The following is a 20,993-nucleotide window of genomic DNA, read 5'->3' on the forward strand; positions in this document are numbered from 1 at the left end:
CTATTTGAAGTTTTCAAATGCTGCATGCGTGAAAACCAATAGATCATCATTGACAGATTGATTAATATGAAGGGAAATTACACTTGATTCTCAAATTACCACCGATTTAATTGTAATATCATTTTCAAACTACCAATTTGATGAACACCCCAATTTGATAGCTAATAAGATTAGGAATGATCTTTTTGCCTTCAAACTAATTATCATTTAACGTTTTGAAAAAAAAAATTAAAACTCAGTGATCAAATTTGGAATATTGATCAATTTTCCTTTAAAGTAGCTAGGTTTTCCCAGCTTTAAAGCAAAAGTTCGATGAACTTTAAAGTGATAGATAGATATATATATATATATATTTACAAAGGTAGTAGTGTCGCATTCAGCTGTACATATATAGTGGGGTTATGCAAGTGACAGGATGATCCCACGTATAATTATATATAAATATATATATATATATATATATATCTTACCCTTGATAATTTGATTGGGACATGATATAATATATAGAAGGCCTAGCTAGGGTATATATCTTGGTTGGTCCCTGATCTCCCTTGTGTACTCATGACTCGCAAAGAGAAGGATATATAGATAGCTTGAACCCCTAAATGGAAAACCCATTTTCTGATCGATTCCCATCAGGCTCATGTCAACCCTAGCTTGCTCACTCCCACTTTGATGAGAAAAACAAAGACATGCGCAATCTAACTTCATAACTTTGTTCACAAAATCAGGATCTTACGCAAAAGGAAACAACATGCACCGCCGTTCAAAGACAAGAAATATCCCAGTCAAAGCACCATAAAAGTCAGTTTACTCTGCTTGCAAGTTGCTAGCTAGTTTATATATATATATATTGTCTAGGGCTGGAGAGTGGGCACGAACCAAAAAATAGAGAAAATAACCAAACGTTTGTAAGGCATGAAATGATCATCATCAGTCTGTTTTCAGCTGGGAAAAAAAAAAAAAAAAAAAAAAAAAAAAAAACCGAATAGAGAACATTGAAAGTGAAACTGTTAAATGATCAAGATACAAATTCGTGGAAATTAAAAGTTTAAAAGAATAATTAGGCATATATATATATATATATATATAAATTTTCCTTAAAAAGAAAAATAGAAAAATAGAGGAATCGTTCCGTGAAATGGAGGGCAGCGCAGCAAGAATGGACTTTTGGTGACCACCATAGCACTAGTTAGCGTGATTTTCAGTAGAAATACGTTGATATCTTCTTAGCTTGGCTTATATGCATATATAGAGCAGGAAGAGGACCTAGTGAGCATAGAGCATAGGCAACTTGGGGAGCCTAATTTGAAATTAGAGGCTGTCAGCCAGCTGAAAGCTCTTGGTTTTGGATGAAGGGGACTGTACCACGCGGAGTGGTGATGGCTGATGAGAAACCGCGTCTTTTAGTCGGCGTTTAATTCTGTCTGTATTTTATTTTATTTTATTTTTATTTTTTCAAAACTTTGACGCCGAAAACCACCTTTCCATATAAAAATAGTGTGTGGTATGGTGTATATATATATATATATATATATATATATATATATATATATATATAATATTATACGATTTGAAGGTAGAAGTGAGATCTTACCGGTCAATATATGGAAAGCCCGTGCGAAACGACGTTAAAGTGGACAATGCATGCAAGCTAAATGCTATGGGGAGAATAATTAGGAACAAGTCCAAAGGATACACACCTAATTAGTTGATATTGCTGTGTCTTTGACGTCCCGTGATTGTCTTTGAGAGGAAGGCCCTCTATTAATTCCAAGATATTAGATTTTACTAATTATAATCTACAGAAAATTCGTTGATCATTGTGGCTATATATATATATATATATATATATATATATATATATATATGGTACTTATGCATATGGTACGGAAGTCATGTGAGGCGATTGGGATTCGGAATATATATACACGATTAATGCATGTAATCGGAGTCCGGACATGACTTCAAGGCGAATGGTGATACATGATTTATAACTATTTTTACAATTTTATTTCAATTAGAGGGTAATTGTGCAAGATTTAAATAGGTTGTAAAAGAGGGCATGTTGTGGAGTGAGTGAGAAACCCTAGTGCCGACACCTCTTGTGAAGCATATGCTTCCTAGGCTGATCGTTGGGAAGATAATGGTGGATCACTGGATCAGATATTCGTTCAGATCTGACTTTTATGATTGATTTCAAAGTCTATCGAAATAGATCTAAACTATAATTTGTCATTTTCATATCTATCTTTCTGCCTTCATTGTTGTTTCCTTTTATTTAGTTAAAAAAATAAAAAAGAAAATAAAAAAATAAAAAAAGAAAAAAGAAAAAGAAAAGAAGTAGTAGAAGAAGAAATCATCTCTTAGATGTTTTATCCGTAGAGGTTAAGTCCTCTCCTCCTATAGAGGGTGGGGTATGAGTCTCTGTTTTAGGCAGAGTACTATCTCTTAGATGGTTTGTTTGTAGAGAGCTACAACAATAGTCAAGACCATATCATGAGTCATAAAGGAATTTGTGTACTGGTGGAACTCTAAATGCAGTAGTTGGCTTGTGATCTGAAAATTTTCCTGTATGTATCCAGTCATGAATATAACTTTTCTACGATGAATGAATGAAATCAATTTCTCATTAAAAAAAATAGTTGTAAAAAAAAAAATCATTATTCTAGTTGATGTTGTGAATAATACGTACGTACTTCAAGTAATAAAACTTTGCTTACGAGTGCTTTAGTACTGACGTAGCATAATTCTCATACAACTTGCAGGCTAGGCCAGTCTTAGCATTCCATGCATGTATTTAATTAAGTACATGACAAACAGACACTCAACAAAGTTAAGTCAAAATAAATAAATACATAGCTCTTAAGAATCTATACCAAGTTAATAAAAGCAATTTTATAGCTAATCCCCATACATTGGATCAGCCCATATGCATACATTTATGTCGGGTCTATCCAGTTACAAGATGGAAAAATAGAATATCGCACTTTCATTTAAGGGTTTTATTAGGGCATACCACGCAGTACACGTATATTCATCAACCTCGAACTGCCTTCTTAATTAGGGATTCATAACTATTGCCTGTCGGCTTTCAAATATCATGTTTTATTGTCTCTATCTGGGGTAGCACTGTCATGATCATGTTCACCACAACCAAAAACAAAGGCCAAGCTGTCTTTCATCGAAAAAATGAAAAAAAATTAGACCGATCTAGTTGAATTCAAAAGTTCACGTTTTGATTTCTTGGTGCCTTTTCTCCACAACCAAAACGGACTATATAGAATTCGAACATCCTGCAACGACGAAACAATTCGAGTAGAAGGTTGAACCATCAGTGTTTCCACTGAAGTAGCTAGTGGGGCCTGAAAATTGTAGTTTCTATGGGTACAGGATCAAGAAGATCGTTCAAGGAAATGGAGACGAGCGGATTGCTCATAAGATTGAAACATGCGAGAGAATAGCCATCATATGCTTGCAATCAGCAATGGGTCGGAGAGTATTAATTCTTATGAAGATGTTAGCTAGGCACGTCCAGATCAAAGCTCTGGGAGCCTAACGACAGAAGAACGGCTGATGGTTCAAGTTGCAATAACAATAAAACATGGAAGCTATTAATCAAAGATCACTTTCATATGCAATACCATCAGACAATACTGATACCATGCCTACATATATATATATATATATCTTTATATCCACTAGAGAAACAAGTATTAAAGAACTAGGTTTATCTCAAATGAGTGCTTAAGAGAGATCAGGTTATTGCCGACTTTGTAGGTTCATTGTATTATATATTCAAATCTACCATTACAAGAGAGATACCAACACCGTAATTTTGTGCAAGCCTTCACCCAAATAATGATGCTGACCAATATTACATTCCAGCGAAAGAATGAAAGGATAAATTATCCAAAAATATCTCCATCTAATTATCACAACAGATCTAGCAAGGGCATCATCCTAAATAACTCATAAGCTAGCCTCAGCTGCAATACCTGGATCGGTATGGCCAACTCAAAATCCCAGGAAAAGAATATACCAATAACAAAAAGAAACTCACTTTCTCCTTCTAAATGTAAACTCTTCATGCTGGTGTTGCCCTAGTAATGCCAAAATTTTTTACCAAAATGCTTCAGCCTCTCCTCGATGTAAGACTCACTCTTTTTCCTTCCACATGAAACTTCTGACTACCTTGTATCTGCGGTTACAACCCAATATTCCATGAATTGCACAAAAAAAAAAAAAAAAAAAAAAAAATTAAAGCGAAAGAAACACACAAAAATTATACATCTTCATATTTGAATAGAGCATCTTTCCTCGGTATTTACTTTTACTGATGAACCAAAGGACCGACTCTTAATAGGGATATAACTCGAAGGATCCCAGTATGTTATGCCTAGTAGTTCAAACTTTAAAAAATAAAAAGAAACAGTGCTCAGTAGTTCAAACCATCTAAGGAATTATAAAAATTGGCAAGAAAAACTTTTTTTTGGGCTACTTTCCATTTTTCTTCCAAGGATTAAAATCATAAAATTGTAACACTACCTAAAAAACAATACCTTTTGTTTCAGGTAAGCTAGAGCATCTCTCCTTGAAGAGAAGTTCGCAAAAACAGAAGATGAATGCTCATCAATAAGAAGTTTCAGCTGTTTCAGCTTCAATGACTCTCCAGGTACCTGAAATCAGCCTTCAATCAGTGACAGAGAATTTGCAACATTAAAACAAATTTCAGTTTTGGAAGACCGACCTGTCGAAGAAGCTTTTTGCACAGCTTCTTCAACTTCACTTTGGGTTCATCAGTCCTTTCCTCTTCTAATGAGTCGTCACGTTTTCGTTTAGCTAAATAACCAAGATCTGTAGAATCTTCATTCTCACTATCACTAAATGATGTTTTTTTCCCCTGAAAGTGGCAACCAGCTACTTTTTTTGGCCGGTCCCTAATACCTAGTCCTTGCTTTCCAGTCGTGGCTTTATCCTGAAATGAAAAGAATGCATCAAAACTCAAACGTCTAAACTTTATGTCTCACTATGCTTTTCCTTCCTTACACTCAGCAAACTTCTTATTATGATAAACAAATCACCAGACTACAAAGTCTGTAGAAAATCTGTCAGCATATTACATGATTAACCAAATTACCAGCCATCCCCCACTAGTCACCATCATTAATTACTTAACGTTCAGACATATTGATGAAATTAAATGATTTTGAATTAGGAATAAAATGGCATAAACTTGCAATTATTTTCACATCACAAGAGTGCCTCCTCCCAATTCCACCCGTACCCAAAAAAAAAAACTATCAGCCCCTTCTTTGTCCACAAAAACTCCAGATATGTCACCAAACATTTGTCCTAAGGAAAACATTTTTTTTTTTACCTTCCGCAAATAGCCTTTTCCTCATATTCAGACCACAGGACTATATCCGTTTTTATGTTTAAATGTAGAAGTAATGGCAGGATTGTGGATGCTAAATTGCTAATCTATGACAAGTAGGTGATGGAGGATCTAACCAGTTCCTTTAAAATGTGTTTTAATAAAGAGTGCAACATTTATGGTTGGAGTATGAAACATGTTTTGCCAAAAAAAAAAGAGTTAAAAAAATAAATAAATAAAACAGGCGCAACCCTAGTGCATGGGAAGTATTCGTGTAACACCTATCAAGAAGAGGAACATACTTGGACAAGATTATATAGTTTCTCCTGATCATCTTCAAAAAATACAGTTCTCTCACCACAGGTTTGAGAATCATCAGTTATCAGAGATTTCTTTCTCATAGACTCTGCTCCAAGGAAACCTGCTGATACAAACCCATAGTTATGGCCCCACCATTCTGGAGAAACACCTTCAGCTTTGTCTCCTGTCACAAAGTGATAAGGCTTTTCAAATAGCAATTGGTTTAACCTATCTTATCTAGCCAGCAGGACACAGTAAGAGATATTTATAAGGCTTTACAGTTAACAGAAAACTTTTCACATATTACATGATGCAGAAAAATGTTTGGAAGAGAACTCGAATTCCATTGCCCACTACAGGTTATAAGAAAAGGAGTCTTGATAGAACATATTTCTTTTTTGATAAGAACAGCCTTGATAGAACATATTGACAGCACAAGAAGGGAAAGAACTAACTACCTGAAAAACATGTCAGCATTTTTCTATCAGGCATATGACAGATGCTTTTCACATTGAGTAACATATTATAGTAGTAAACAATCTTCTTGTCACCCCAAGTCTGATCTCTTTTTCTCTAACATCAAACATATATTTTTTCTTATATTATTGCTCATTAACTTCAGCACTTCAATGGGAGAACCAAGAGTAGACAATAAAACAAGTAGATTTTGAGGTAGAAAATATCAGACATTAATTCCTTCTGTTCTTAGAGCACACAAGGTGACACTTATCAGTCAATAACAATGTATCCATCATCTTAAGTGATCTTTTATTTTTCAATTGCAAGCATAAATCAATAACCAAAACGATAAAAGAAGCTTACCCTTAGACCAATATCAACACCTTTTGATAATTAAGTCAATATTATTAATTGTGCAAAGGGTGCAACCCAAGTACACAGGGTGTATACAAGCGGTGTGGAGCCATCTAACTAAAGATGAAACAAAAACAAGATGACATAAAATTTATGTAAGTAAAACTACACCCATTAAGTCAATGTTCAAGACACAAGGGTCTTTAGCAGTATAGAACAAAACTCATCCACTGACTTCATATAGCCTTCAAAGATCCTCGCATTTAGTTCCTTCCACACAGACCATATCGTGCATAAAGGAAACATCCTTCAACTTCGACATTATATTAGCCTATCACACAAAAGTCAAGTAAAATGGCCAAAATAATATTCAGAAAGAAAATAGAATTATCCTCTCTTCCTAACGAAATTATTAGTGAAAATTCCACCCCCTCAAAGCCTAAAATCTCAACTTCTTTAATAAAAAGTATATTTCAAAATGTCTGCTGAATCACGCATTTTCAGACGTATAATGACCATTACCTAGCTTCAGAAACAATATTACAAGGATAAACCTCTCAAGCAATATGATTGTTAGTAAAATATCATCCCACACACACACACACACACACAGAAGCAGCACAATGAAAACAAAATATAGGAAACTACCGTTTTACTTTGAGAATAGCAAAGAGAGTTTAATTATATTGACCAAAGAAATGCCATATACAGGAAACAAACACGTTATAAAAATCTCACCACATTATTCAAACAAATGGTCAAAGCCAAAAATTACCTTCACTATAGAAAAATTGGCTTTCCTCTGGCTTTGCCAATTCCAATTCACTATCTAGATCAAACTTTGTTCCTGGAGACTCCTCGGTCTTTTTGACCTAGGGTACACATACACGGGATATTAGGAAGAAAATTATAAAACAAAAAAGATGAACATAGATACATTAGTTTCGTGAGAAATATGCTTTCATGACCTACAAGAATTCCTTCAAGATCCTTAGAAGAATAGGCATGCACAAGCTTTCCTCTCTCTCTCTTTTTATATCTGATTATCAGCAAGAAACTAATCAGTAGTGAACACTCAAAACACCCAACACAGGAATCTTATAAAAGAAAATCACAACTACGTGATCTAATTCCTTATCAAAAAGAAAAATACGTGATCTAATTCTTCATCGAAAAGAAAAATACGTGAGCTAATTCCTTATCAAAAAGAAAAATAAAAGAAAAATTACAGCTACCTTCCCTGTGGTCTAGTAGCCTTCACGACTGGAACCTGAAGATCGTCAGATGCATCGTTGTCAGTGCCTACTTCAGCCGAGTTCTTCTCAATACCTACTGTGCAAATACAATAATACTCCGTGCGTCACATTGTAACATTAAGGTGGCTACAATATTAGGTCAATGTCATTATCTTATACTCTCATACCTTCATTGCTGGATTGTATAGCTTGCTGCCAATTAAAAAACAAACAAAACAGATTTGTTAGCGAAATTAAAACGTATTTTGTACTGATCCTCGTTTCGGAGGAGTGAACGCCTTACATACCACTTTCAACCTTTTGAGGATATTGTCAAATTGTGTGGTATCAAATGCCCAATTGTTTGGCTTCTCTACGCCAATACCTATCCCAGAATCCAACGATAAAGAAAAAGAAAGTCACTTCGAGAGCCTAGCATCAATACATAAGTGAGATTCATTGATCCAACCACGCTTTTCCCTTACTAGGCAGCTAACAGTTGTAGATTTGGAATTAAAAATTTGGATATATTTCCGTTTCTAACTTTGTTTTTCTTCTCGGAATTAAACAAGCAAAAACATTTAGATAAAAAAAAAAACAAATAAAAAGACTAACCAGTAGTGTCCTGTTTGTTCTTTACTCTAACGTGTCCTTTGATTCCTTGCTTGTCTTTGCCGAGCCCTTCTCCTTCTTCCCATCCCTTTAAGGAAAAAAAAAAAAAAGGTAAAAAAAAAAATCACCCAAGCTAAATTCTCAAAGAAATAAAGTCGAGAGAAAAAGAGAATTCAGGGAGAGGAGTGAGATCACCATTTGTTTCATGAGGCGGAAAGCAGCAGATTGTCTGGCAACACCGACATAGCAGAGGGGAGCTTCGGGAGAGGCCATGCCTAGTGCGAAGTCGTTCTTCGCCTTAGGCCGACGATCCAGAGCCGTCTCTCGCTCTCCCTGCGTTTCTCTGCGGAGGTCGAGTAAAGAGAAGCAAAAGGAGAAGCGACCGAGCTCAAAACCTAAAGTCTAAAGACGAAGCGAGCGGGACTATGGTGCTTCTCTTGTTCAGCCTTTTGGTGGGGTTTTATCTTTAGACGGTTTTGATTCGATCGTAGGACTCATCGCTTTAAAGGACGGCCAGTACGAATGGAACGGTTGGTATAACAATCCGAGGGTCAGCATTTGCAGTCTTTCAGTTTCATAACCACCTGGCACCGCATTGAATTTTGTCCGTCAGGACGACGTCGTTGTCTTTTGAGTGCCCTGTTAAGATAAAAAAAAAAAAAAAGTAGAATACGATTTTTATACAACTTAATAATAATAAAATACTAATTTGTAATATTATTTCACTTTTGATTTAATTCTCGATGCTTTTAAATTTTTTAGAAAAATATATACTATTTACTATTAAGAGGTAAAATAGTTGTGGACCGATTGTTTCTCTATCAATGCCCTACACACCCCATGTCCTGTTAGGAGAAGATATCATTATTATATTTTGTTAATATAATAATATTTATTAAGCTTTAGATAATTTCTCATTAGAAAGATAAAAATCCAAGAGTTATTTAATATTGTCACGTCAGTGGTGTAAAATACCGAGATAATGATGCAGTCTCCAAACTCCGGGTTATGTAAAACTTTATTTTTATATAATTTGAAGAAAATAGTTTGAAAGTGGCGGCCAACGAATAATATCACCGCTATATCTAGCAATAACTGTTTATAATTGTAAATTTCTACATTGAAAGTGCTCTAACATTACTCGATTCAAACTATTGCTAAATTTAGAAAACTTCTCTTCCATCATTTTCTAGGCTGCATTTGAATGTTGAATTGAATTGAATTGAGTTGAGTTGAATTGAGATGATAAAATATTGTTTAAATATTATTTTTTAATATTATTATTATTTTGAGATTTGAAAAGTTGAATTGTTTATTATATTTTATATTGAAATTTAAAAAAGTTATAATGATGAGTTTGAAAACCAAACTAATCCTAAATTAAGGGGATGTTTGGAAAAAATTTTCATTACATCTCATTTTTTTTTCAAATATCATTTAAATACAAACACTTTCAAACTAATTATTACATATTTTCCAAACTTTCAAATAAAAAATAAAAAACATTTCAATTTTTTCAAATTCCAAAACAAAAATTATATTAAACAATTATGTTCTAAAAATATATTAATTTTATAATATTTTTATTCAACTATTTCTCTCTCTTTTTCCAAAACTCAATAAATATTTAATTTTAATTATCTCATTGCTATTCACAAATTATCGTACTACTATTTACAAAATTATCATCTCATCTCATGCTCCAAGCATCTCTTAAGACTCCGTTTAGATTGCAAGATAGTCTTATCTCAACATCCAAACATCACGAACACAACCGTTTTTCAAATTCAGATCTTTAACTTTTTCATCTAATCATTACAATTTTCTCAAATTTTCAAATAAAACACAAAAAAAATTCAACTTTTTCAAATCTCAAAACAAAAATTATACTAAAAAGTTATATTCTAACAATATTTTAACTTTATAATATTTTTACTCAACTTTTTATCTCTTTCTTTCCAAAACCCCATAAAGCATCTTAATTTAAACTTTTTCACTATTATTTATAAATTTTTCATCTCATCTCAACGTCCAAATGAGATCCTGATTTAGAAATTACTCCACGAACTATTTCAGATTAGTTATAAGACCAAAACAAATTTTTGATCCATAAATACTTTTGGACTTCATCATAGATCTTGTTTTGAATAGAGATGTAATCAATCCAGTCCGGTCAAGTTGTGAAGAGTTTTTTGAACTGGACTGAAAATTTTGATCCTCCCATTTTCCACCATGAAACGGACCAATTACACTCAGACTGGACATAATCGTTATCTATCAACCTGGTTGGTCCATTCGGTCTGAGCTAGTACAAAGTGGGCCAACATACAAAAAAGTCCAAAATTACCTATTAATGTTTATTTCGGACTAACATACAAAAAATCCCAACATTTTTCTTCCATTTTCTTTCCTTATTAAATAAATAAAATGATATAAAATAATATAATTAAAATTAAGTTAACTCTTTAATGTAGATTATCTCATTAACCCATTAATAAAATTATTAATTATAATTATATTAATGATGTTGCTAACTTAGTACTTAATTCTCAATAGTATGTGTATGAATTATGATAGTTAATACATAATGACCTAAATTAAGATTTTAATATTTTATATATAGTTAATGAATAATTGGTCAATGGATATTTCTCTTTTAATTATGTGTATATATTAGGTAACTAGGGTATGTATCATATAATACATTAGTTAATTGTCAATAGCATATTAGTTAATATTTAATATTATATTTAACATATATGGTCAATGATCATAGTTTAGATGAAAATTGTATAATTAAATTATACAATTACTATATAAAATACTAAATAAAAAAAATTCAAAATATATATATGTATTTTGATCAGTTCGGTCCGATTCAAAAATCAAAATTTTGCAAACTAATAGATTGAGACCGGACCATTAGTATTATCGGTCCAGCCGAGATCGACTGGAACCGGTCGGTTTCAACCAATTGAAGCATTTTGGTCTGGTTGATTTTTTGGTCCGGATCGTTTAACTTACACCCCTAGTTTTCACTACTTGGAAAATATGAAAATCTTAGGGGAAAAAGAAAATGTTGTACTAAAAAAATCCCCCTTCCTCGAAAAGTAACAGTAACAACGAGAACAAGAATTAAGTAATTAACTATAATGTCACATAAAGTAATCTATCATTTTATGAATGTTTTTAATATTTTATGGTAATATTTTAAAATATTAAAAAATAACTTGAAATAATTTATATGCTCATTATATCAATAGTTATTACTTAATTATAATTTTGAGGATGTATATAAAGTTTTTATTTAAAGTTATGCTCAATTATCTTTAGTACTCAAAGAATGTTACGCAAAACTTCGTGGGGGTAGTGTAGTAATTTTCGAACGAGTAGTATAATTAGATGTTTTAAATTTACAATTTTGCATTCACACTTTTAAACCGTCTATACATTTTTAAAATTACTCAGAATTTTGTTTCTAAAATCTTTTTTTAAAAAAATAAAGGTCCTGCTAGTTAGCTGCCTATATCTTATCCCTAGACGTAACTGCCAGTTCTTTTTTTTTTTTTTTTCACAAAAAGAAAATAGTTTTTAAACATTTAAAAAATATACAAATTCACTAAAAATAACTTTTATAAAACTTTTAAAAATATAAAAAAATAAAATACAGATACTTTGAGTCGAGACTGTCTCATTTGTTTTTACAGATGAATTCAAATAAGTTGAGATGAAAGTTGAAATTTGAATAAAATATTGTTAGAATATATATTTTTTAATATTATTTTTATTTTAATATTTAAAAAAATTAAATTATTTATTTTATTTAGTTTGAAAATTTAAAAAATTCTAACGATTAAATTACATATAATAAAATAGGTTGTGAAAATAGCATTTTTCCAAAAAAGTAATAATAACAAAATTAAGTGAGATATGCAAGGAAAAAAGGATGGTCCTGACTCCTGTCAAGTTAAAAGGCGCTAAGTAATTAGACTATCAGTTTACCATACGCAGCACTGAAGAGGCTGGTTCTAGAATCAGGGCATTGTGCATTTGTGCCATCTCTCTCTCTCTCTCTCTCTCTCTATCTCTCTCATAGTCTATCTAGATTTGGGTGCAGAAATAAGCGTTTGATGGGGTCTATGCTCGGTGACTGGCCGTCGTTTGACCCTCACAACTTCAGCCAACTGCGACCGTCCGATCCTTCTAGTCCTTCGGTAAGTACTTTATTTTCTGAAGCCAAGCCGTTTGGATGATGTTTACTTCATTGAATTTAATATTTATGGAAAGCTTTGATTTTGTACGATCAGCGTAGCTTTTTTGGACATACCCTCCTGTGTTTGTTGGGATACTGAAGCTTATGAGATTCTGTAAACTTTTCATTGGTGAGGATGAAGTGTAGGAACACATTGATTTGTGTAGGCAATTGAAGTTTCTGTAGTTTTCATTTTGGTTTTTTGAAGATTTTGTTTCATGGGAACTGATTGTTACTTTAAATTTGTTGGGCACTCTTAGTGTTGACATAATCCATAGGCACGAGACACTGGGCTGAGGTTGAGTTGCTTGTTTAATTGCAGCATTGTGCCTGTAAAGATGAACTTTTGTTGTGACAGACGCGGGGATTTATTCTTAGGTATTTGGAAATTTATTCTTATGTATTCGGAAAATTGAGCAATTCTTTACTAATTTTTATTACATCAGAAGGGAACTTTTAGGAACAGATTGCAGAGGTTTATTGAAAATGATATTTTTTTTTGGTAAGTAAAAAAAAATGATATTACAGCCGTTGAGGCGTTTAACCAGTTTGGACTCAGATAAAATTGAAATACATATAGTATATTTTTGGTTTTCTCCCAAGAACACTTTCGTCTTCCATTAAGCATTAACTCAAAGTTTTGATTGGTCAGCGGCTCTTCAATTTTTAGGATATCAAGCCAGAATAACATCTCATCTGAATCCTAATGAGAAAGTTGATGTGCAATTTTAGCTTTTTGCTTTTGCATGCTTATTTATCTCAAGCCAAATTGAGTCTTTATATTCTTGTCATGAGGCTGCACAAATTTCATGCAATAAAAAACAAGACCAATAGATTTAGAGATTGTCAGTTCATGCCATGAATGAGATACTTTTGTTTGATGGACTTCTATTGGTATTAAAAGTTGTTGAGAAGGTGGATATTCTAATCGATTTTAGAGAGGTGTCAAAAGAATATATATTTTTTTATAAGTAAAAGGAGAGGTATTTTGAAATACCTCATTTTAATTCTTCTTCTTGACCTCTTCTTCTCCTTACCAACCTTCGAAACCACAATTCTAGTGGAAGAGGCTACGCCAAATACATGCCAGTTACCACCATAGTACGAGTAAGGCTGGTAATGTCAAAAGAATATCTTACTTTCCCAAGTTAGAGTAAGGCTGGTAATGTCAAAAGAATATCTTACTTTCCCAAGTTATAATTACGGATACACTTTCTTGAGAGATATCAATGAAAGATAAAAAATTCGAGCTTTTTTTTACTTTGGCCTTTAGATTGATGTAATTGTTCATGTTTTTTATGGTTAGAGACTATGCTCAGAACCCTAACAGCAAAGAGTCAACAAAGAGAACGATCATAGTGAAATTCATTTTATATGTCTCTTTCTCATGTTATTTTGCTACTTAGTTGTTCACCTTTACATTCTCACTTACCATTTTGTTGTTTCGTCTGCAGTTCATTCTACATTTTTATAAGTGAATGATTATGGGAGCAGACCTTTTTTAATATTGCTACCAAAGCCTTCTTTGAATCCAGTTGATTTTTTCCTTATAATATTTAAGTCATAGGCACATATGTTAAATTTAGATTAATATATGCATTATATTAATGTGTTTACTACATTGTTCTTCAATGCATTGATAAAGATGGATTTTTTTCTTTTTGGTTGGGTTCATAGGCAGACCCTTTTGCACCATATACTTGACATCCAATTGTCGTATTGCATCTTATTTGCTGCTTATTGATAGTTTTAGAAATGGAGAAACTTTCGTAATAATTAGGATTTTTGTAATTTTCCCTGGTTTTCTCTTTTGTTTGGAAATAAAATTATTTGGTCATAAAAAAATGTTCATTCGCTACACGTTTTCTCTCAGATAAAGCTAGTAAGATCTGGTTTAAGCTAATTGAGTTTACTTATTGAAAGTTTAAACGTATCCGGATAAAGTGGGATTAACAGTTGGTAATGAAGTTCAAAATTATAATAGTCAACTTTCTAAATGGTTGAGGAGGGTTTGTTTTGTAGCCGTTGAAGTTATGATCAAGATTATCTGAATTGAATCAATGGTCTCTCAACAATTTCCCCATGGTTATAACAAATATCATCACACGTGCTATCTAGTGGGTATAGCATTTAATAACCAGACCGTTTTCGAGCTAAAGCTCATTGCAATCTATATTGTTATAATATGCTAACTTGTCATGTGCAGTTGCAGAGTGCAGGCTGCTATTCACTTTGACCTGGTCTGTCTAACCAAGCTAAATTTAGATAATTAAGTTTGTGGTATAATAATATTTGTATCTTCTGGTAGGTGTCTTTAGCATTTGTGCAAGTATATGCTTTGGAAAACTGTTCCGACTTGTCTGATGTAATTTTGTTTCTCATTGAGAAGTGATTTGTACAAGCCCCAAATAAACAAGTCCCGCGCAGGCCTTTGTAAAAAAGTGGACCCCACCTTGAAAAAGTGTAAAAAAACTATTATTTTTTTAGTGGGATCCACCTTTTTACAAAGGGCCTACGCAGGGCTTGTTTATTTGGGGATTGTACCTAGCATTACTCTCTTGATGGCGAATAGTCACTCTGTTCTTTGTTATGTTATGCCATGTAGAGTAATAGTAATGCATCTCTCTTTCCATCTATAACAATGTTTCTTTCTGCATGCAGAGAATGACGCCTACAACTTATCATCCTACTCACAGCCGCACCCTTCCACCACCTGATCAAGGTAATGAGGATAACTTAGTACCTCTTCATCGTTTCATTATTGGAGCTTCTCTAGTTTTTGGTTGATGGGGTTCTTTTGACATTTACCTTCATTTCACTTGCATTGTGAGTTGTGACAGTTACAGCTGGTGTTGATCTAACTGTTGGTATTTGATAATGAGGAACTGACCTGTCTGAAAACCTTTCTGCAGTGATAACTACTGAGGCCAAAAATATCCTCTTGAGACACATCTATCAGCGTACTGAAGAGAAGGATGTAATAAATTCTTCATCTCATATTTAAGTACACTCATGACATGCACAATTTGTATGGCCATGTCATGGAGATCCGCGTGTGCTCACGCACACATCCACCTCACACACACAGGACAATTTTTGAGCTACTGACTATCTTCTGAGTCGCCTGGCCTTTCTCATTGCAGTTGAGACCGAAGAGAGCTGCGACTGAAAATCTTATACCCGAGCATGGATGCAAGCAACCAAGGGCATCACCCTACTGAGCTCTGTCAGAGTCCAACAAAATTAATTTATTTAAACGATCTTGTCATGGCAAAAATGAGTGGTTTTGTTGTTGACTGAAGAGGGTATTTGAATGGTCATTGTTGTAAATTGCTTTGGCAGAAGTGAGAAATGTACATTTTCTGTTTACAGATTATGCATATAGTTGGGTGATTCCTGGTTATAGTTTACAGGGAATGAAATGATTGGAGATGCTGCTCTCGCCAATTCACGTAAATTCCTGATCTCTTTTAGTCATAGGGGCTCTATGCCAATTGGCGCATGTCGCCTTGCTTTTGTAACTCGGTATAAATCTTGCAAATCAAAAAGAAATATATTATTTAGAAATAAAGGTAGCGTTTTTTTTTTTCTAAAAAAGAATTATATCAATTAGCCCAAAACAAATGATATAATTTTTAATAATTAAATTTATTAATTTATCGATTTATGTCTAGTTTGTTTTCACAGAACAGATGAATTGAGATTAAAATTAAAAGTTAAATAAAATATTGTTATAATAGATTTTTTTAACATTATTTTTATTTTGAAATTTGAAAAAGTTGAATTGTTTATTTTATTGTATAGAAATTTTAGAAAATTGTAATGATTAGATAATATGAGATAAGTTGAATTGAGAGGAGTTGTGAAAATAAATGATGACTTAACCTTTCAAGTAAATGATAATAAAAAATAATTTTTTTGTACTTTTTTTTTTTAAGTAGAATTTACTTTGTTTTATAACTCATCTATTTAGAGTAATTTATCCTACCTATATGAATCCATTAGGAAACATGAGTGTTTCAAGTCTTCAACAGAAACCAAAAGCTTCAATTCCCTCCCTCCCAGAGCTTTCTTCAAAATTCAATGGCCATGGCAGCACCCATCCTCTGTGCCTCCCCAATCCCTCAAAAACCACTCTCTCTCTACACTAAATCTCACTCTTTCCCTCTTTCACAGTTCTCTATCCTGCCCACACCAATGAAAACAGTGGTAGCTAGGACTTCTGTGTCGGCCGCCACAACCACCTCCTTGGAAGGCGGGCAATCTCCACTCTCCTCCATGCCATCCAAAGCCTTGCCATTTCGGGTCGGCCATGGGTTCGATCTCCACCGGTTGGAGCCCGGGTACCCTCTGATCATCGGTGGGATTAACATACCCCACGATAGAGGCTGCGAGGCCCATTCCGATGGTAAGTAATAATTACGTTCAACTCTAATTGGATACTTTCGTGGTTGATTTTGGATGAGTTGAGACCAATCAATTATGGGTTCCCGTTATTTTATTACATTTTGTTGGAATTGAAGTCTGCTGATAAGGTGGTCATGCCCTTTCTGATTCGTGCCTAACTGTTGTTTTTCTTGTTGCTGTTGCTTTCACTGTCACTGTTTTTTTTATGCTTTTATTTTAGTTACCGTTGTTGTCGTTGTTATTATTCTTCTTGTTGTTGTTGCAGGGGATGTACTGCTGCATTGTGTGGTCGATGCGATCTTGGGTGCTTTGGGGCTTCCTGATATCGGGCAGATATTCCCAGATAACGATCCTAAGTGGAAGGGAGCGCCATCCTCTGTTTTCATCAAAGAAGCTGTGAGTTATTGTTCAATGTAGTTATGGGGCATGCTCAGAAAATCCTTATGGATTTCTGTTTTTTTTATTTCGGTTTTGAATGTTGAAATTTTTTTGCTTGGTAAATTGCAATTTCGAGCGTTTCTTTATGAAAGACTATATAGATTTCATAGTCTTCAATGGTTTGGAAAAAGCAAGCAAGCAAGAATATTTTATGTTGTTGACTTGTTGGTATAGCAGCAAATGAACCAGGCTGGCCAACTTGGTGCGATTGGGAGCTAATTATTTAACCAGAGTTTTATTTTTACTCATCAAAAAAGAAATAATTATCCAGAGTTGTTTGTTCAGTCTTTGTTTATTTTTGGAACCTGACCCTTTAGGAATCTAATGAGAGATGGAAAAGAGACCAAAAAGAATCATACAAACTATAGCTAGGAAGAGGTAGGTGGGCTGCCATCTAGGGGTATAGTGAATTAGAAAATAAATCTCAAGTTCTTCCACGGTCCTTGTGTTATTTCAAAACTTTGTTCATTTCTTTTCCTCCAAGCGCTGCATCAAGCAAATTGGGGTCATTGTGAGGACTCTCAAACCACTCTTTCTAATATGCTAACAGATCCACCATTCAGGCATCACCTGTATTAGCCCTAATAGGCTAAGCATCACTTGCCAGAAGGAGCTGGCTACTTCACAGTGAAGTAAAAGATGATCTCTACCAGTTCCCCATTCTGCTTACACATACAACACCATTCAATCACCAAAACATGCCTTCTCCTCAAATTATACAGGGTAAGGATCTTCCTAGTACAGTCATCCAAACAAAGAAAGCTGCTTTAAGGGAGCCTTACTCCTCCAAATTGTCTTCCATGGAAAGAGATGTTATCGCAGGTGACTGGTACATTATAGAATGACTTAACTTCACATCCCTTGCTTGGACATGCTTCAACGAAGCTTATTTGCACTATCCTGTCTCTTTTCTAAAGCGGTAAAGCAATCCGCCTCCCGATCTTTTTCCCTGCGTCTAAACTCCACTTCCCATTCATTAGTCATTAGAGAGCTGTAACTTGTCTACCTCCACTGCATCCTTGACCTTATTAAGGTTTAATAGATCCAGGAAAGCTTCTTTGAGGGCTGATCTCTACATCATACACCATACTGGAAGTTTATCTTGGTAACATCACCCACCTCAAATCTATTGTATTGATAAAATTTCCACCATACCTGTCAAATGTTCTTCCATAACCAAACCCCATAGCTCCCAGTCCAATTTTTGTATGTACTTTTAGTTTTACTAAACCACAATTCAACGTAACTCCTAGCATTTCACTTTTCACAACATTGACTACTTATTTTCTAACCCTGCTTATGCTCTGACAGTCCTGTATATTCTGATTTTTTCTCTCTTGGATGGGTGCTATTCCAATATCTAAAGCAAACAAAATCTCACTTATTGGTTACGTGGAATTTGGAATGTTACAAAGATTTGGATACTATACTATCATGCTGCAAACCTTGCTTTAAACTTGACCATAATAGATCCAATTTAAATGTAGTTTGCCTCAACCTAAAGATAGATATCAGCATGTCCTGGAAAAAGAAAGAAAGAAAGAAAAGAAATAGATGCAAAGAAGGGTTAAGTTCATAAACACTGTGCTTATCTAATATCTTCATAAGCATGAGAATTATTGGACATTATTTGCGTTACTGGGAAAATAAATGGCATCAACATGGGTCAGATACTGCTATTATGGGATGATGTGGACACTAACATACTGGATGACATTTTTCTAGGGGCCCACTACCCTTTGTAGTCAAGTGGTGCCTCTCCCCTTTGAAAGGGGTAGGTCCTAGGGTTGAACCATGGGAAGGAAGGGAAATTGCGTATGTGGTAGAGAACCCTGTGATGTGTCCTACTATTGAAGAGTGAGAAAGGGGGAAAGGCTCATTTTCTTGCAGATTAGTGCGTATAGAATGTGATCAAAATGAATCACAAACATTCTGAACTTGGTTTCCAATCTGGCAGGGGCCTCGTTTGTTTTCACAACTATTCTCAACTCATCTTATCTAATTATTACAACTTTTCCAAATTCCTACACAAAATAAAATAAACAATTTAACTTTTTCAAATCCCAAAACAAAAATAATATTATAAAAATATATTCTAACAATATTTTATTCAATTTTCAACTTTCATCTCATCTCATCTGCGAAAACAAACGAGGCATGAACAAACATATACTGTAGGTGTTATAAAATTTTACGTTGTTAACTTGTTTTTGCAGATTTCCTGTTGGAGGATGCTTCATAAATGACAGTGTGGTTTATAATCTATCATGAGATTTTTCTTCTTTTTATTTTTTTCCTAGTAATCATATTTTAAATGGTGCCCATAGAAGAAGAAGGAAAAAAAAAAAAAAAAAAAAAAAGCAGCTTTTTATGGTCAATCTGATGAGTCTTTATTTGAACAGGTTGGATACAACGAATGTCATTCATATTAGTTGAGTTCAATTTTCTTCTCAAACTTATTCTCTTTGATATGATTCATTTCAGGTCAGACTCATGCATGAGGCTGGTTATGAACTTGGAAACTTAGATGCCACTTTAATTCTTCAAAGACCAAAAGTAAGCCCGCACAAGGAGGCAATCAAGGCAAACTTGTCTGCACTTATTGGAGCAGACCCTTCCGTTATAAATCTGAAAGCCAAAACTCATGAGAAGGTTGACAGCCTAGGAGAGAATAGGAGTATTGCAGCTCACACAGTGGTTCTTCTAATGAAAAAATAAAAAAGATGCCAATAAAGAGATTCTCAGATGTAAGAATAGTGGGTCGTTAGCATTGTTGTATACCATTTACTTATCAAAAAAAAAAAAAAAAAGCATTGTTGTATACCACTTACACATATCCAATTGTTAGCATGTGGGAACAGAAATCTTCTTCTAAGATACGGACAAGTTGTATCTAAAATTGGTCAGGATCTTTGATGTTTATCATCTAGTAGTCTGGAAAATGTTATCAAAGCACCAACCCACCTTCGCTCAACAATCCATATGAATGTATGTTGACTTTTCTTAAAATACTTGAGATTACTGCATCTGTATATCGGCCACATTAGAAGTTTGAAAATTTGAATTCAAACATTTTGCTACTAGTATTAAGAATTTACAATGTTGATGCTTAGCCTTTCTATTTTCTGGTTCTGCATTGAGCTTGGGGTGGGCTCCGACTCCGACGGAGTCGGAGTTGTCATTTCCGACCTCCGACTCCGACTCAAGTCGGAGGCGGATTTTCCCTCCGACTCCGACTCCGAAGGTAGTCGGAGTCCGATTCCGATCGAAGGTCGGAGCTCTGAACTCCGATCGGAACTCCGAACGGAGGTCGGAGCCCCGAACTCCGATCGGAACTCCGATCGGAAGGTCGGAGCCCCGAACTCCGATCGCAACTCCGAACGGAGGTCGGAGCTCCAACTCCGAACATAATTTCCGAACTCCTCACAAAATTTTGTTTTTTTTTTATTATTATTTAAATTTTATTGTTCAATTTCGTTTCAGATAGTGAGCAACATATATATTTTTTTTAAAAGTGAAACGATCTACAAATATTTGGTTTATTCAAGAGTTTTCAATA

General features: G+C 34.1%; 3 protein-coding genes across 5 annotated transcripts; 2 read left to right on the top strand and 1 right to left on the bottom strand.

Annotated features, from left to right (window-relative positions):
* Positions 1-3,729: 3,729 nt before the first annotated feature.
* Positions 3,730-8,723, bottom strand: LOC121234784 (G-patch domain-containing protein 1). 2 transcript variants are annotated; one of them, XM_041130885.1, is made up of 11 exons: positions 8,533-8,723; positions 8,341-8,425; positions 8,034-8,110; positions 7,914-7,938; positions 7,726-7,819; positions 7,463-7,529; positions 7,266-7,362; positions 5,680-5,861; positions 4,751-4,978; positions 4,563-4,679; positions 3,730-4,201 (listed from the first exon to the last, which is right to left on the bottom strand). In XM_041130885.1, exons 1-11 carry the CDS (start codon positions 8,608-8,610, stop codon positions 4,136-4,138), a joined length of 1,116 nt encoding a protein of 371 aa, XP_040986819.1. In that variant the 5' UTR covers positions 8,611-8,723; the 3' UTR covers positions 3,730-4,135. The 2 variants fall into 2 exon arrangements, with proteins under 2 accessions (XP_040986819.1, XP_040986818.1); XM_041130884.1 differs by having other exon boundaries at positions 7,726-7,822; positions 8,533-8,721.
* Positions 8,724-12,327: 3,604 nt separating this feature from the next.
* Positions 12,328-16,046, top strand: LOC121234785 (DET1- and DDB1-associated protein 1-like). 2 transcript variants are annotated; one of them, XM_041130887.1, is made up of 5 exons: positions 12,335-12,551; positions 13,645-13,705; positions 15,251-15,311; positions 15,502-15,566; positions 15,733-16,046. In XM_041130887.1, exons 2-5 carry the CDS (start codon positions 13,673-13,675, stop codon positions 15,808-15,810), a joined length of 237 nt encoding a protein of 78 aa, XP_040986821.1. In that variant the 5' UTR covers positions 12,335-12,551; positions 13,645-13,672; the 3' UTR covers positions 15,811-16,046. The 2 variants fall into 2 exon arrangements, with proteins under 2 accessions (XP_040986820.1, XP_040986821.1); XM_041130886.1 differs by lacking the exon at positions 13,645-13,705 and having other exon boundaries at positions 12,328-12,551.
* A 547-nt stretch (positions 16,047-16,593) lies between these two features.
* On the top strand, positions 16,594-20,512 carry LOC121235810 (2-C-methyl-D-erythritol 2,4-cyclodiphosphate synthase, chloroplastic). The gene is made up of 4 exons (XM_041132234.1): positions 16,594-16,997; positions 17,262-17,392; positions 19,919-20,200; positions 20,244-20,512. The coding sequence occupies exons 1-3, from the start codon at positions 16,673-16,675 to the stop codon at positions 20,150-20,152; spliced, it is 690 nt and encodes a 229-aa protein (XP_040988168.1). The 5' UTR covers positions 16,594-16,672; the 3' UTR covers positions 20,153-20,200; positions 20,244-20,512.
* The last annotated feature ends 481 nt before the right edge of the window (positions 20,513-20,993 follow it).

The sequence above is a fragment of the Juglans microcarpa x Juglans regia genome, chromosome 6D (assembly GCF_004785595.1).
Source record: "Juglans microcarpa x Juglans regia isolate MS1-56 chromosome 6D, Jm3101_v1.0, whole genome shotgun sequence".
NCBI lineage: Eukaryota > Viridiplantae > Streptophyta > Magnoliopsida > Fagales > Juglandaceae > Juglans > Juglans microcarpa x Juglans regia.